At 41.1% G+C, this 17,020-nt stretch overlaps 1 protein-coding gene across 5 annotated transcripts in view; it reads right to left on the bottom strand.

Moving 5' to 3' along the window:
• The window catches only part of TNKS (tankyrase), a 119,903-nt gene that overhangs the window by 48,333 nt on the left and 54,550 nt on the right, over positions 1-17,020 (bottom strand). For all 5 annotated transcript variants that reach the window (XM_083833829.1, XM_083833825.1, XM_083833826.1 and 2 more), the window contains 2 exons: positions 12,264-12,300; positions 11,341-11,416 (listed from right to left, as the gene is read on the bottom strand). In XM_083833829.1, the coding sequence (XP_083689955.1) occupies positions 11,341-11,416; positions 12,264-12,300 (113 nt within the window). The remainder of the gene's footprint in view (positions 1-11,340; positions 11,417-12,263; positions 12,301-17,020) is intronic.

Genomic DNA, 17,020 nt, shown 5'->3' with positions numbered 1-17,020 from the left:
TTACTTCAGAGAAAAAGAACCAAAGTCAAACCTCAAAGAGCATCATTACCTACAAGAAAGATACCAGGACTAAATGAGAGGCCAGAAGAAAATGAGATAGCATGAGACACAAGGCAGCAATCATGTTCAGAATGAACTTAAAAGCTTACACAGATCCACAAGAAAAAGTAGACATAAAGACATGGATCTCAGCTTCCCAAAGTTTAATTAAGAGTCTTCCCTAACACCTCCATACTAAGTTGGTGCCACTACTTTCAGAGTGAGCATTCAAAGATCTGACCTAAAAGCAGAGACCAAGCGGGTAAAGGTAAAGGGCTGGGAAAAACACTTAAATCTTTGCATGGGATCTACCACCCCGACCTCTGATCATCTGATTTCACAAACAGCAGGTCCCATAAAAGGTGCACTAGTGATCCTTATGATGTCATCATAAATAAGAATTAAAAAGCAAAAGCCCACAGCTCCTGAAACTGTCCTGTATTTCCATGTATCTGAACCTACCATGCATTTGCTAAACCAGGATGTGTCCGAAAAGCTGAGCAACATTCTTCATAAACCCGCAGTATTCTCAGAAAACTGTTCCTTAGGTGAATCTGTTCCATTTCTATGTGCAAATGAAGGTTTAGCTGGGAACGGAACTGCATTATGAAAAAGAAATTCAGAAGCATCTACAGTGAATCAGCATTTGCAGTTTTCCCAGATTCAGAAGCTCAGAATATATCTCTGGCAGCACCCAGTGACAAAAAACAGCAAAACATGCAGAGAGGATTTTGAAACGGATTATCACAGAAGTAGAGGAGCATACATTTTTTTTCTTCTGTGGTAGATGCTGGTAACTGAGGGAATAGTGGCTTGCTGAGCTACAGAAGGATGAAACAACAGTAAAGAACCACTCTCTTCTCCTAAAGGAACACTGCTAATGATATTTAACGCTGAAGAGAGATGTAAACTCCAAAAGGTATGGCAGAATTCTACATGGGAATTACTTACAGTATCATTGTATCCAGGATGGCCATTTTTGTTGCTTCTTTTCATCATACAGAATCTGTTAGAAATGTAAGTCAAAAAGGGACAACTCTGAGGTGATGTGCTGAGGCATGACTGGCTACTGCCAAGGTAGAGATAAAAAGAAACTGCCCCTGCACTGTTACTTACTGGAGTCTTTAGAGGTTATTCAAACATCTAGTACTCGAAGGAGCAGCTAGGGAACAAACTCATCCGGGTTGGTGGACCAAACACACGGGCATGAAGAATTCTGTCATGTCAACAGCTGGAACTTTCTTGTAAATCACACCCTGGAAGATGTGATTTAAGTTTAGTGCACAGGGAAGAAGAGGTGCTATTACTACTGGCCTGCGTTACAGGGCAAGGACAGCCGAGTTTCTGCGGAGTTTTTGAAAGTCCCTTAGTGCCAGTCAGTACAGTTCACAGCCTCAGTCTTCCGCTGGTTTTACCTGGGTGGGCAGCCAAGCTCCACCACAACCGCTCTCTCACTTCACCCCCTCAAAGAGAAAGGGGGAGAAAATATGATGAAAAGGGCTCAAGGGGTGAGATAAGGATGGGGAGATCATCGTGACGGGCAAAACAGACTCAGAGTAGGGAGATTAGAGAAATTTATTGCCTATTACTAACAAACTAGAGAAGTGAGAAACAAAGGAAAGAAGCCAAAAACACCTTTCCCCCATCCACCCTCTTCCACCTTGCGATTATAAACATTTCAGCCTTAAGTTTAGAATATTTTCCATATTAATAAGAAAGAAAAAACTCTCCGAATGTTATCTTGACTGCTCTCTCTGCTAACATGACATTCAAGCCAGCACTTTGCTCATTTTTATTGAATGTGGGGTGAGAACAAGCTCTGTTAAGAACAATACTTGCAAGTTAATTGCATTTCACTTCCAATTCTCAGAGTTTAAAAAAAACCTCACATTTTGGAATCAAAGTAAAATAAGAAGTCTAAAATAATTCACAAAATTAGATACAAAAAATGTTCTTTTTTTGCATTAGTGATTATTCACAAGTTTTAGAGTTTAATGCATTTATAATCCAGTCAAGTAGATTTCATTTTTCCTTTGCAGAACTAATACAGCCTTCCAAAATACAGGAAAAAGAGAATATCTTGTACTTCCTAATACGCTTTGAAATTGAGAAGTTATGGCTATTAGAAATAGAATATTCTAAAGAATTCCATCTGTAAAAAGTATCTTTTATAAGTAGAAGTATATTACATTAATTAGGGGAGACTAACCAAATAACCTCAATTTTCTTGTCCATCACTGACACATTCACCATAAATTACAATGCCTTATTTTGGCATATTTCTTCCCTTTCATTGTTCATCTCCTACCTGCTTCATCAACTTACATAACCATTTCTAAAACCATTGTGTAAATACAACTCTCCTTGCACATACGTGTTTGAAGTTCTTTTCATTTAGCATGAAACCCACCACTCTAAATCCACGTAACCTGTGAAGTCAGCGATGGGGTTATATTAGCAACTAATAATTGATGTGCTGAGAGAAAACAGTGAGGCAGCCAGAGCAGGCAACACAAGGGCTTTGGGTAACTTCAGTTACTGCCATATAGACCAGGCCAGTGTCACACATAAATACACAACAGAGACGAAATGTTTGGAGGTTATCAGTGATTGTTTTACCAAGATGGCTGTTTCACTCAGACGGCTAGGAGAGCCATCTGAGTAAATGCAACCACTGAGCTGGCACCAGTTAACAAACAGGAGCTGGGTCAAAAACCTGCAAGAGAAGTTGCTGTGTAACACTGACTATAACGTACTTACATTCAACTCACCTACAGGGGAAAGGATTGATAAAAATAATGGAGCATGACCACACTAACCTTCAGAAAGGGAAGCTATGAAAAATTAGGAAGTTTGGTAAATATAAACTAAAAGCCGTGACCAAAGAGAATTAAGTCTTTACAAACAGCAACAAGACTACTAACAGAGACCATGCTAGAACCAGTGCTAATGCACCTTCTGTTGGGAAGTACTTGAAAAAGTGAAAGAAGCCAGTGTGATTAAACAGCAACTCAAAAGCGATTACTAGAATTAAGAAGGTATTATTCAAAAAGCTGAATTCAGAAGCTAAAGAAAAATCAGAAGGATCACGAAATCCAGCAGATTATAGGTAAAAATACAATTAGGCAGGCAAAGATGATTTGAGCAACAACTAGTGAAAGGAATTCAAACTATCGTTAGTTTGAATTCGTCTTTGAAAAAATACTTCTTCCAACCCACCAGAAGCACAAAAACCTCCAGACAGTCCGGTGGGGGCAAGATGATACTAGGGTAAGAAATGAGAGATCCTACAGGCAAGTTATTGTGGAGGAACTAAAGGAACTCTGCATGGCATACATCTTAGAAGAAACATAGGTAATTGTCACATGAGAGCCCTGGTGAGTAAGCAAGTGCGTATTTGGGAGCATGGTGAAGCTTGGAAAAGGATTTCTCTGAAACTGAATTAAGCATAAAAGAGGTAACAATACCCATGATGAAAAAAAAAAATCAACAAATTGCTAGGATGGGATTGCATTCACCCAAGAGAGCACTGAAGAATTAAATGGGTGAATTACTAGTGGTACGCAACCTTCACTTAAGATTGTCTTGGTACATAAAGTTGCAAAAATGATTCCAGTCATTAAAAGATTTTTTGGGGGAACTACAGCCTGTAACATTGGCACCTGTACCACAAAAAATATAGTAACAGCTAGAATTAGTGGACAGATGGATAGACATGATAAAAAGAGTCAACACAAATACTGTTAATGGAAGTTCCACCTGACAAACCTCTCTGGAGTTTTCTGAAGTGGTCAGTAAGCATCTGCATGCAGATAAACAAAGTGATACGTTTATCACTTAGTGAAAGCCTACGTGGGCACTCAACAGGTTTTTAACACAATCCTCACTGATGGTTTTAAGGTAGATGGTGACAGGTCCTGGGACAGGTGCCTGGTAACGTGCAGAGATGGGAAACGAGGATAAAAGTAAGTAGTAAGTCTGACAACAGAGGAAGACAACATATTCTAATATCAGGTTTGAAAGAGAAGAACAATGAGAAAGCAGAATCATTTACTTCTCAGTAACTCTCAACATCACAATGCAAGGACTTTTGAGAGGGAATTGACACCAAGAATAGAAATGGCACCTACAGCATTTACTACAGTCATCCACATACAGAAATCAAATGCATACAGTCCACAGACCGAACCTCCAAATTTCAACTCAAACATTAACTTCAGCAAGCTCTTGGAAGGGAAGGACTCAACTCTCAAAATCATAATAGAAGAAACATGATTGCTATTCAATTTCTGGATGCTTGTGAGCAGACAGAGCCAAATCCAGATTGAAGCATTTAGTTAAGGTACATAAAATATTAAACGGCTCTTTCCAAATCTGCCAATCTAACTTGTTTTCTCTAAACAGTAGGTGAATAATAGCATAAAGCAAGAAGCTGTCCCTTGTGGGAAGCTAATCATCAAGGGGAAATAGTTCAGGAATAAAAAAGAGCACACCTAATAAATTTGGAGGTTTCCTGAAAAGCACATTGATTAAGACCTAACAAATGAAATTTCCTGGTTTACAGAGACCAATACAGGGAAAATGACTACAGCGTAAATATTCTCCTTCCAGTTTTCAAGTGCAGAAGTTCTCTTCCTGGACATGATGGACTATCCTTTTAATAATATCTGAAGAACACAGGAAGGGATACTCACTGAAATATTTAAAATAACTAAGAAAATATTTAAGATCTTGTAACAGAAACTTAGAGCAGACAGATCAATTTTACATTTTATGCAGAAGGTATCATCTTAGGCTAAGCAGGGTATTAAGTAGCACCAGGGATAGAAATGAAGCCAAGTCATTTATACTTTTACAAATTTAGGGGAGGGATTCTTGTGCTATCCACTTTCACCATACTTGACTGACTAAGTAAGCTGGGATCACACATAAAAGAGGGTATAGGAGCACGTCAGTATTTCTGACATACATGGCATTTTTCTTCAACCCCCCAGCTCCTAGAGACAACTTCATTACAAGAGAATCTCAACTGCTGTTAAAGTTTCTCGGCTTAATAACTACAAAGTAAAAGCATGTGAAAACATAGATTGACTGACTCAGAACTGGAAAGCAAACCACTGCAGATTTTTTCCTGAAAATGGTTGAGGACAGGAAGAACTCTGAAACATGGGTTGGCAAATCCACTTACCAACAGCAGATTGGAGACTCCCTGGTAAGAGGAGATGTAACTCACCCAGTTTTCATATAATTCATTTTCTGTTTTTTAATCAGCCCTTTGTTTACATGCTGATCAAGCTGACTGTACATACAGAGCAGGAAGCAGAGGAGGCAAGAGAAGGAACCTGTTACTCCATCCAACAGAAAGTTAGCCCTTATTAGAGAGGTCCCACAGCAGGATCTGAGGGAGCATTGTACTCAATCCTCTCCACTAAATGCACACACACAAGGTCTTGAGCAGGGGTTGCTTCAGACCAAGGCTGCTGGTGCACAGCTCTGCATTGCAGACTTTCTTACAGTTGGATTTCTTACATGTTACCCTTTATCCATAAACATGGACAAGGCAGCGCACACAAAACCTGAAATCCTTTATGACATGATGGAATGGGCTAAAGCCTCAAACATACGCAAAAGGTGTTTTCTATGCATCAAAAGCATTCATGCAAAGGCCTGCTACTGGTGTTCTGGACCATACATTCTGGACCTACACCTGGGCTGGAAAGGCAGAGTAAAAAAAAAAAAAAAAGTACTGGATAGGCATAATAGTAAGTACTGAGACACTACTATTGGGAGCTGTAAGGACTGAAAACCAAATGAAGAGTGAAAAGGGCACTAGGAGCCAGAAGAATATACTGAAACAAGTAGGGCCACATACACTTTAAAAACAATTTTTATTAAATAAATGCAGATGTTTTTTCCCCATGGGATCACTGACTCATCAGCAGTGCAGGATGGGTGAAGAATAGCAGCGTGTTGTTCACAGGCTCCCTTACTCACTCGTAGAAATTTCTAAGATTCTAGTTTCAAAGGAATTGGGCAGAGAGAGAAGCTGCAGGAAGAAAAACAATGTAGGTGGGGGGGAATTACATTCTGTGCTGCTTTTTGGTAATGATTTCTGCCTCATGCCCAACAAGTTTGTGAGACAAGCTGTTCACATGTAACACCATGGTAGTCTCTTTTTTTCAAGTGGTTCATACAGAATGTAAACACGAGAAGTAGCTGCAGAGATCAATGCAAATAATACTTTTAAAATATGAAGGATATATCCTATTTTACAGGAAAATAGCCTTAGTGACTGACACACAAGTATTTTAGTACCAGTGTGACCTCAGTATGCATAATAGAGAACAGGAGCAGGGCATTATATTCCAGCAAAAATCCAACTTAAAATAAATAAATCTATCCTTCCACTACTAATAGCTACCATGTCAGCTGGATACAGTTCATGTTGGAAAGCTGTTAAGAAATGATGTGAGAAGTCTGCATTGTAGAGAAAATTTCTAATCTGAATTGCTAAAACCAGCGTGCCTTTACTAGCTCAGACAGTTCTGTATTAAAAAAAAAAAGGATGCAATATCAATTTCCTCATGAGACATCTTTCAAGTGTTCACAACAGCTTCCCAAAGGAAACGAGCAGGCTGAGAGATAGGTTTAAAATGAAATGTATCGTGGTTGTTATGTTGAGTTAAGCTTTCTCTTGGCACTACCTATGAGTTCAGGTATGCTGCGACTGTTGTAACATATAAGAAATACTGCTTGCATGGCAAAAAACCACATTGCTTCAGCTTCCAGTAGCAGATAGGAACCTGTTGTTTTAAAATATTCAATATTTAACATTTCTGGAAAACTCACCACAAGGTTGGATCAATGGGCAGAGGCCAATGGGATGAGGTTCAACATGGCTAAGTGCCAGGGCCTGAACTTTGGCCACAACAAACCCATGCAGCGCTACAGGCTTGGGGCAGAGTGGCTGGAAGACTGTGAAGAGAAAAGGGACCGGGGAGTGTTGATTGATGCTCACTTGAACATGAGCCAGCAGTGTGCCCAGGTGGCCAAGAAGGCCAACAGCATCCTGGCTTGTGTCAGGAATAGTGCAGCCAGCAGGAGCAGGGAGGTGATCGTCCCCCTGTGCTCTGCTCTGGTGAGGCCGCACCTCGAGCACTGTGCTCAGCTTTGGGCTCCTCACTACAGGAAGGACATCGAGGCCCTGGAGCGTGTCCAGAGAAGGGCTACGAAGCTGGTGAGGGGCCTGGAGCACAAGTCCTGTGAGGAGCGGCTGAGGGAGCTGGGGTTGTTTAGTCTGGAGAAGAGGAGGCTCAGGGGGGACCTTATTGCTCTCTACAGCTTCCTGAAAGGAAGGTGTGGGGAGCTGGTGGTCAGCCTCTTCTCATAGATAACTAGTGATAGGACTAGAGGGAACGGCCTCAAGTTGTGCCAGGGGAGATTCAGGTTGGGAATTAGGAGACATTTCTTCTCAAAAAGAGCAGTCAGGCATTGGGACGGGTTGCCCAGGGAGGTGGTGGAGTCACCGTCCCTGGGGGTATTCAAGGAAAGGTTGGACGTGGTGCTTAGGGACATGGTTTAGTGGGTGACAGTGGTGGTAGGGTGATGGTTGGACCAGATGATCTTGGAGGTATTTTCCATTAAGTTCAATACTGAGATTTGTCTTCTACAGATCTTTATATCTATATACCACACAAACAAAGTTTGGCAGAGCTCAGAGGAGGGACATAGAAAAATTTCAGACCCATCAGGAATATGCATGTGCTTATGAGAATTTTGTCTAAACAAGTTCCATTTTGACAGAGCAAATACTTTGCAAAACATTCTAAATAGAAGTGATGTAAAATGCAAATTTTACGTTAAACATAACACCACATCCTAACATTTTTTTCCCCACTCTCCTCTTGAAAAACTCAAAACAAGACTAAATGGTGTTAAAATAACTATTGTAATTTAGCTCAAGCATTGTTTTTTAAAAAGCAAACAAATTGGACTGGTTGAAAGAAAACAAACATTTCTTTTGACATTTCACCCTTGCATAACACTTCCGTTTGCATACACCGCACTGTATAGCTCAAAAAAGGGCAGCATTATTTGTGCCCTCATTCAACATGTACACAAGCCAATACTTACTCAAAATCAGTTTCCTAGCTCAATTAAATAATTGCTTCTCTGAGATATTATTGGTCACTTTTCTTGGTCATCCAATCAAAACAAAACTCCATAAATTACATAGATCCTTGATATGCAGTAATGTTTTAGTTGACACATAAAAATTGTTCTGTTTTGCACACACTCCTCCTTCATTTTTCACTCCAGAAAATAATTGCAAGAGTAGCAACAGAGTGAATTCTCTCTTCAGACAACAGATGAAGAGCTTCAGTAATGTGAACATCTCCACAGCGCTCATGTAATCTATCCAAACTTTCTCTTGGAGTGGAAGAAGAAACATTGGATTCCGCTCCTAATTCAGTATTGACCTCCATGCTAAATTAACAGATGGATCAATGGCTATCAGCACCAGCTGTAACTGTTTTAGCAGCATGGACTCCTGTCCACCAGGAATCACTCTGCCTATCAATACATTTCAAAAAGGCTGCAAGAAGCACACACAATGCAGTAAGTCTTTGTTACTTTTAACCCAAGCTGGTTTCAGACCAGCAAGCTACAGTCCTGGTTTTCCACTCCTTTCATCTGTTCTATGAAGCACGCTATCCCAGCAGATGTGGTGTTTAGGAAATTCAGGAACTCCAGATGTTAGCATGCATGAGTCATTTTAAAAATTCCACAGAAGAGATCCTCAGGAAAAAAAATAGGTAAAATGCATACAGCAATAAAGTAAACAATACCACGACCAACAATATACTGACTGTTCTGCTATTTTGTCAGGAGTTCTAGCACAATGGGTGTTAGATGACAACTTCTAGAAATTCAAGCCGTCAAGTATGAAAAATGCTGCTACGTTCTGTTATGCAGAAAAAAAATCACTACTGGGACTCAATTTTCTCACCTACAAAACTAAAGTGATCCCTTAGCAAAATAGTGTTGGATGTCTCAGAAATGTGCAAGCCTGAGGAATGCAAAAGCAAAAGAAACAAACAGGAGTTTCTGCGTATGTCTACACTGCAGAGTAAACATGATGCAGAGATGCTCAGATCACTTCATGGAGGCTGCACTTCCTCACCCTGACACTGTGCTAAGTCTGTGGTAAGTCTGAGATTTGAAAATCAAAGGATCTGCAAAAAGTAACTAAGAAAAACAATCATATTTGGAATGGAGGGCTCTGTGTCTCTATCAGAAAGAATCACGTTACGTGAGTTTAAAAAATAACAATATTGAAACACATCAAGGAACACAAAAAACAGCTTCCAAAATGGACATATTCTCAGCAAGTGCATATCAGGGTCAATTGGAGGCAGCTACATCAGCAGACCTTCACTGACAAGAATGTCGAGCTGTAGGCTGAAAAGGGCCCTGCTTCTTAGGACATGGCCAAACATCACTTATTGATGGGAAGTACAGAATTTTCTTTCCTCTGTGTTTCTGTGCAGTCTTTGCTGGTTTTGCCACCCCCCCTCCCCACCCCCCTTTCTTTTCCCTTTAATTAAATTATCCTTACCTCAACCTATGAGATTTTTTTTCTTCTTCTTCTTCTTCCCAGCATACTTTCTTCTCCCCCTCTTCTTTTGAGGAGGGGGAGCAAGAAAGTGGTTGTGATGGAGTTTGGCTACCCAGGTGGGTAAAATCACCAGCACAACCAAACACACAAATTATTGAAGTGCCTACATTGATTAACTTCAACAGCAGTATGCTTGCTGAGCTTTGGGCATAAATTTTGAAACTGATTCGGAGGCCACAATAATACATAAATAATTTCTCCTAGCTTAATAAGAATTTTAAGGCCTTTTGTTTTCTTTTTAGAGTGAATTATTCTTGATGACATATCTGCAAGGCCTGCTTCCTCTCCCTATCAACAGAAATCACAACTCTGCCTTTGGCCTTAGATCAGAAATTATAGGGGCTCAATTACACAGTAATGCATTGCTGTATACCACAGTGCTTAATTATTCTAGCACAGTGCACTATTAACAACCAAATGTATTCTCATTTGAACAGAAAAATTCTTTTAAAAAGAAAAAGGAAGCCAAGAATTATAGACAATATGTTTAACCTTAAAATACTGAAAATATTCCATCAGCTCCAACACAGATACACTAAATAAAGCCCTTCTTCATTTGATTGTCCCCCACATGATAAAATTAATTGCTTTAAAAACCTGGAAGATTCAGAAACTTTTGATCAGCCATAAATATAAACAAGTTAAAAACTGACTAGGTTTTCTTCCACATACTAGGTATTACAGGTATCACATTTGATAAAACATTTCATATTAAAAGTCAGACTATTTTCACAAATACATCCTTACAATCTGCAACATGTCTTTTAATGGAAAGGCAGCATCAACTGGTTTCAGTTCCACTCATCAGTGGCACTGTGCTATTCCAGCTCCAAAATGGGCAGAGGTTTATACTATGCTCCAACACCCTTCACAGAAAATAAAAAGCTATACAGGAAAACACTGCCATTTCTCTCCACGAGTGAGATGTATTGTTATGCGTGAGAGACCTTTTTAACAGACATCGATTAGGAACATTCTGGCACACTTAGAAATAAATAAGTAAATAAATAAATAAAAACGTCTGTAAGTTTACCAGTCTAGACAGTCCGGCATATTGATGTCTCAAACATCATAAATCATAGGATCTACTTCATACTGCATGTGTTCTTCCCTCCTCCAGTTTCAGCCTAATCCTTAATTTAACTCATTTAAATGTCCCTGACAGAGAAAGTCAAAACAATAATGTAAAATTTAAGAAAATGCAGAAGGTGTTAATCATATCAACACACTGCCAGTCTGTGTGCCAGCACATTAGGTGCTAAGCTGAACAAGAATCGCCTCACCCAGACAATATTCAAATACAAATAGCTTCCCTCTTTTAGTTATTTTATTCATCTGCAACCGTAGATTTTGGTTTTGTTACAAAAGATCCTATGGTTTCACTTTATGTGTAAGCTGGGGTCTGACATTTAAAAGAAAAGACACACTTAAAATCCATGTCTGCTGTCTGTTGGTTTGTCACAGCTGCCACTGTCTAGTACAACTGCATTTAATTTCATGGTGAAAAGACATCACTTAGGGTTCACCCACCTACACAGTCTGGGTTTATACATCTGTGTTTCCCAATACGGTTAAATTGGTGTTTCTCAAAAAACGGAAATAAAAACCAGGTATTAACTTACCTTGCGCCCATCACTTGCATGGCAGTTCACATTTAAAGGTGTCAATAAAGCCATTAGTTTTTCTTCATTACCACTCCTGTAAATGGAGAGGAGGGAATTAAGAAAAGGGGGAAAAAGACAGTGTTCTGCAAAATATTTGCTAAAGAGCTGGACATCAAAGTATCATATACTGAAATCTGTACTCTTCCAGGGAGAATGTCAAATGGATTTTCTGAACATTTCAAGACCAAGCGTAATTACAGGAAATAGTATTGTAATAGATGATACAAAAAAAAACCCTCTTATTTTATTTCCTTAATCTCATCCTGTATTTCCTACATCTAATTTTACAGATCCTCTGAAAGCCATTTGCTGAACTGCTTGTTCTGAATTAAATACATTTTCATTGTATGCGACCCATAACATTCCAAATAACTATAAACCAATATCCCGATTTTTTTTAGAAGGGTAAACAGCCTATAAATATGGTCTTGTGCTGTCAGAAGGAAGCCTGAAAGCATCTTTGGAATATAAGACTGAACTTTACACCTTTTGTATAGGCTTCCATATGTTCTGTTCTGGTAAAGCATCTTTTCAAAATATATCCTAAGGTAGCAGTAAAAAAACAGAAGAAAAGATAATGGCTAATTTTATTTAATTTGCCCCTAAAAAGAACAGTCACAAAATGATAAAGAGTATTTAAACAGCTTACAGCAAAAACTCAGTATTAACCTTATAACCACCATGGGGGGGGGATTTCAATTACATAAACGGGCTTTTCCATTTGTAGCAGACTATAAAGTCCAAAGAGATTTCTGCTAATGAGGTGGCTTATTTGCATCATTCCATGGGAAAGCAATGACAAAACATCGCTGTTTCAAAAATCTCTTTTCCTTTCCTGCTTCTACCCCCAAAATATGCTCTATATTGTAAGCAGCACTCACCTAGCAGCTTCCAGGAGTTCGTCCTTCTTGTATTCACCTAAATGATTGCAAAATATCATGCTGTTAGCATTTGGCGGAAGACAGATTAAGAAATGCAGTAGGAAGCAAATACAGAATTAAAACAGAGGAGAGGAGAAAAAAAGCCCACACCCCGCTGGGTGATGGAGCTGTGACGTTAGCCAGCTTGTGGAGGCAGCATCACCAGTACCTTGGAGACGGGCAGCAAACTGACGCATCTTCTTGTCCAATCCTCAAATGGAAAGGCTTTCTTCGGACAACCAATGACTGCAAAATCTTACGTCCAGGAACACAGTCCCGCTGATAACAGTGTGTCAGCTGAAGACAATGTCCCCACCCCCTGCCCTATTCAGTATGTCACATTATACTTGGGAAGCATAATAAATTCTGAGACAAAAGCAAGGCAGTGCGGCTTTTTAAAAGGTACAAATTACCCATCTCCAAACCTCCTATTCGAATGGTAATATTCAACTTCACCAAGTTCTTCAGAAGAGCAACGATTATTCAGAAAAATCACAAACATCATATCAGCTGCCACTTTCCAAGAAAATATGCGTTTGAAATAAAAGGCACAGACAAAAGAGGATGAACTCTCCAAGAGATTGCTACGTGACTCTGAGACGAGAGAGAACCACGAGCAATACTAAAGCAACATTTGCATGTGAAATTTTGAGTTACAACAGACAGCTCAGGTAGGTTGTTGCTCCCACAACAAAAATTAAACAAATATCTTAAAAAGATTTCTTAAACATAAATAGCTTAAAAAGAGCATGTGGAAATAAACCTGTGGAAATAATACAGTATTCTACCAAGCTGAAATATGATGGCACGCAATAAAAATTTAAATTTAAGAATTTAAATTTGGAATTTAGAAAAACAGCTACTTAAAAAGTAGCTTCACAAAATCATAGAGCAGAGGCTATCCTAGTAGCCAAAACATGGAGGGCTTGAAAAATATACCATATTAACACCTGCCAGAGAATTAAAGCTGCTAATCACATTGCTATAAGAACAACAGGAAGATAAGGCTGTCCCCTGTAAGAAAGACCAAAAAAACCCCTTTGTGTTATCTCTTATGTGTATTTGTAATAAGAATCCAGTGTTACATGCGTTACAGGCAGGGAAGGCAGTCAGGCCATGGGAGACCCCACACCAGACTCCAGGTAAACAGGAAAGCCCCGCAGATAAAATATGCCTCAATCAAGAAGCTTTGTAGGTTGCAGGAGGAGGGTCAGAGTCTTCCTTCATCAGGACTCCCCCCATCACAGCTCCAGTTATCAACAGGAAGAGAAAACCCACAACAAAACCAGCCCTCCTCAGGGCCTCAAGGACCCCTGTTTCGTTCAGCATCCTGCCTTCACCCAAGGGTAAGGAAAAATGGTGCGTACACCCAGTGACGCACCTCCCATCCCCTCTGCCTGGCTGCCCCTGAGGAATTCTCAGACAAAGGCAGTATCTACATCCAACAATACCGATGAATTATAAAATTTAATTGCTTTCTGAAACAAATTCAGCGTTGGGAATTCACGACAACACGCAGCACGGAGTTCCACCACGCCATGCTTCTTGTGTGAGGACTCTCTTAATCGAGCGGTTACATATTGCTGAACCCCAACAATGGAGCACATCACTTGAACACGAAGGTGAAAAACTGGAACTGGCACTGCAAATGCAGGCCGTGATGATTAGGTTAGCTTTTGGAGGAATTTGTATGTATTTCTTAGTGAAAACTGGATGATGAAAGAGGTAAAATTACACAAAAAGGTGTTAGTCTTAGTGCTTCTCTCCAGCTTCCTCAGGGGGGTTCCTGCCCACCACAGGTAACTGCCTGTTCGAGCCCCCAAGTGTGTTCCTCTTCTTTATTTTAATGAAGATAAAATACTGGGCACAGTTGTGAGTGTTTCAAATCAATGCTGAATGAAAAGCTCTGGCCAGCATGTGACTAAGGGAAAAAAAAAAAGACGTTTTATTACTACTGCATTACTTGTGCAACAATCTTAAACAGCTGGATTTCCTGCAGGAGTGTTATTGGCCTATATTATATCAACACTTCAGGGACCTAATCGGATTAAAAGACCTGTTTACAGATTCTGGTTTGGCAGTGCATTTAGCAGTTCTAACCAGGCTTTTGAATGCTACTGTATTAGACAAGTATAATACCATTTTTCCTTCCTGCTCAATAAGGTGTTACACAAAAGCCCTTTCCTCAAAGACCCTGCTTGTTGAAAGCATTACTGACCGAAAGAAATGGAAGGCTGTGGTTCTTGGCTTCAAACTGTCCCATTGCATGCCTAAGTACATCAGTCACTTTTACTTAGAGGTAGAAAAAAGTATTTACAGATACTACTGAAATTCATACAAACTAATGTTGAAATCCATCACAGCTCTCCTACATTGTGATACGGATTAGGAAAACATCATCTTGTAATTGGCTAACTTTGTAACTCTCTAAGAGCTGTCAACATTTTGCAAAGCAATACCTAAAATTATACAGGCACTCGTACCTCCGCTTGTACCACCAATTTGATAAAAAAGGCCAAGTATCCTCCGCAGGGCTCTGCTCTTCTGAAGCTCCTGGCTAGGAACTGGATGAAGGGGAAGCCCCTGGCCACTTTGCAAACACTTGGTGGGATGCCACCAAGCAGAGAGAAGGCTGGTTAATGGCATTTGGGAGAAGTGGGTGGCTCTGCCTGCAAAACCAGCTTCTCCTGGCACAGGCTGTGCTCCCACCAGAGGGCTCTGCCAACACGGCTAAAGTCACAGTGATGAAGCCTATCAAAGGCCATCCTGCAGCATTTGGCCACAGCCACCTAATAAAACATTCATTTTCAAAGCATTTGAAAACAAACCATGCATGGTTATGGCTTAGATGAATTTCAAATTCGGAGCTGAAGTACAAGAATACAGACTATCATCCTCAAGCAGTACTTCTGCTCAAAGAATGTCAAACTGCTTGACTTGAACCAAAGTAATAACATCACTTACTGAGCTCCTTTGTGCAGGTTAGGATTTGTAGATTTGTAAAAGGGCATCTTCAGAACAAAGCGCAGGTAATAGCCTGAACTCCTCTTCCAAATCTCTTAGTAATTGCTAACTTGATTGAGAGAGTAATTGAGAGAAAAACATCCCTGCAGTCACAGTGTTAATATAGGATTTTTGGCAGCAGTATTTGGGATGGCACAAATATTGTCTGCCAGAGGTGTGAAAGTTAATGTTGTTTAGACCCTGCCATAGAAGACCAAAACCGCAGTTCAACAAATACAATGCAAACAATTCTCACCTATTTGCTATCTGTCCCTTCCACCGCAGCACAAATCAGCGTTTCCTTTATGTGTTTCATGGTAAGCCCAAAGGACAGGCTGCCACAAGAGCAGACATATCCTGCCAAGCAAGTACTCCATAAGCCATGCTGTGCAGGCGAGATGTTGTCCGGCCTGCCTTCCCTCTCAATACGGGAGAAGCCAGAAAGGCTGTGGCTTCTTAGCCTGGCAGCCCACAAGAAGAGCACCAGTCCTGTTCACCTCCTCTCGCTGGGTAGCCCACAGATGGTCGGTCTGTCAGTCTCTGAAGGGGCGTAAAATGGGGAGCAGACAGAGCTGCTCATCATCTTCACAGAATCACAGAATGGCTGAGGTTGGAAGGTGAAGATCATCTAGTCCAACCCCCTGCCGAGCAGGATCACCACATTGCTCAGGATGGCATCCAGGTGGCTTTTGAATATCTCCAGAGAAGGAGACTCCACAACCTCTCTGGGCAACAATCTTGTCAGGCAAAAGCTGGTAAATATTCACTGTCTGGCGTTCACAGCACCTGATCAAGCTCATTACTTACAGCTTGCTCAGCGTCCTTTAAACCTTTAAGTCTTCAGCTTGCTCCTAGCTCCAGATCAAACCACTGCTCTGTTGATGCCGGAACCAGGAAGCCACCGCTGGTAACCACAGCCAATTAGTTGTGGTGGTTTTACTCTGCTGGGCAGCTGAGCTCCACAACAACTGCTCTCTCACTCCTCCCACAGGATGCCGTCCTTCCCCAACTGAGCCTGCGGGGGCTGCCCACAGGCAGCAGCTCTTCAAGAACTGCTCCCACATGGCTCCGTACCACGGGGTCCATCCATCCCCCAGGAGCAAACTGCTCCAATGTGGGTTCCCCATGGGCGGCAGCTCCCAACAGATCACCTGCATGGGCTCCTCTCCACAGGCTACAGGTCTGGCCTGAAGTATGCTCCACCGTGGTACACCATGGGCTGCAGGGCGACAGCCTGCTCCAACAGGGGCATCTCCACAGGCCGCAGGGGAACTGCTGCTCCGGCACCTGGAGTACCTCCTGCTGCACTCACCTTGGGGGCTGCAGGGCTGGCTCCCACCCCTCTCTCTCTCAGCTGCTGTTGCACAGCAGGTTTTTTCCCCTTTCTTTAATACACTCTCACAGGACAATGTTGCTCATTGGCTCAGCCCCAGCCAGTAGCAGATCCCTTTGGAGCAGTCTGAAACTGGCCCTTACCTAACATGGGGCAGCTTCTGGACTCTTCTCACAGAGGCCACCCCTACAGCCCCCTACTACCAAAACCTTGCCACATTAACCCAATACATCAGTTTTTCATAATGCAGCTACCACCATGCAGCTAACTAGCTCTCTGTTCCCTCCTGAGGGACAAAACAGTTATCTACAAGACCTCCAATTAACTGCTGCAAGCTACAGTGACCACTGCTCCACATGGCAGGCACTCATCAGGGGCTGTT

Source organism: Anser anser, assembly GCF_964211835.1.
Source record: "Anser anser genome assembly, chromosome: 4".
Lineage (NCBI taxonomy): Eukaryota > Metazoa > Chordata > Aves > Anseriformes > Anatidae > Anser > Anser anser.
Note: the sequence above shows the minus strand (reverse complement) of the source record. Positions and strands in the feature narration are given on the sequence as shown.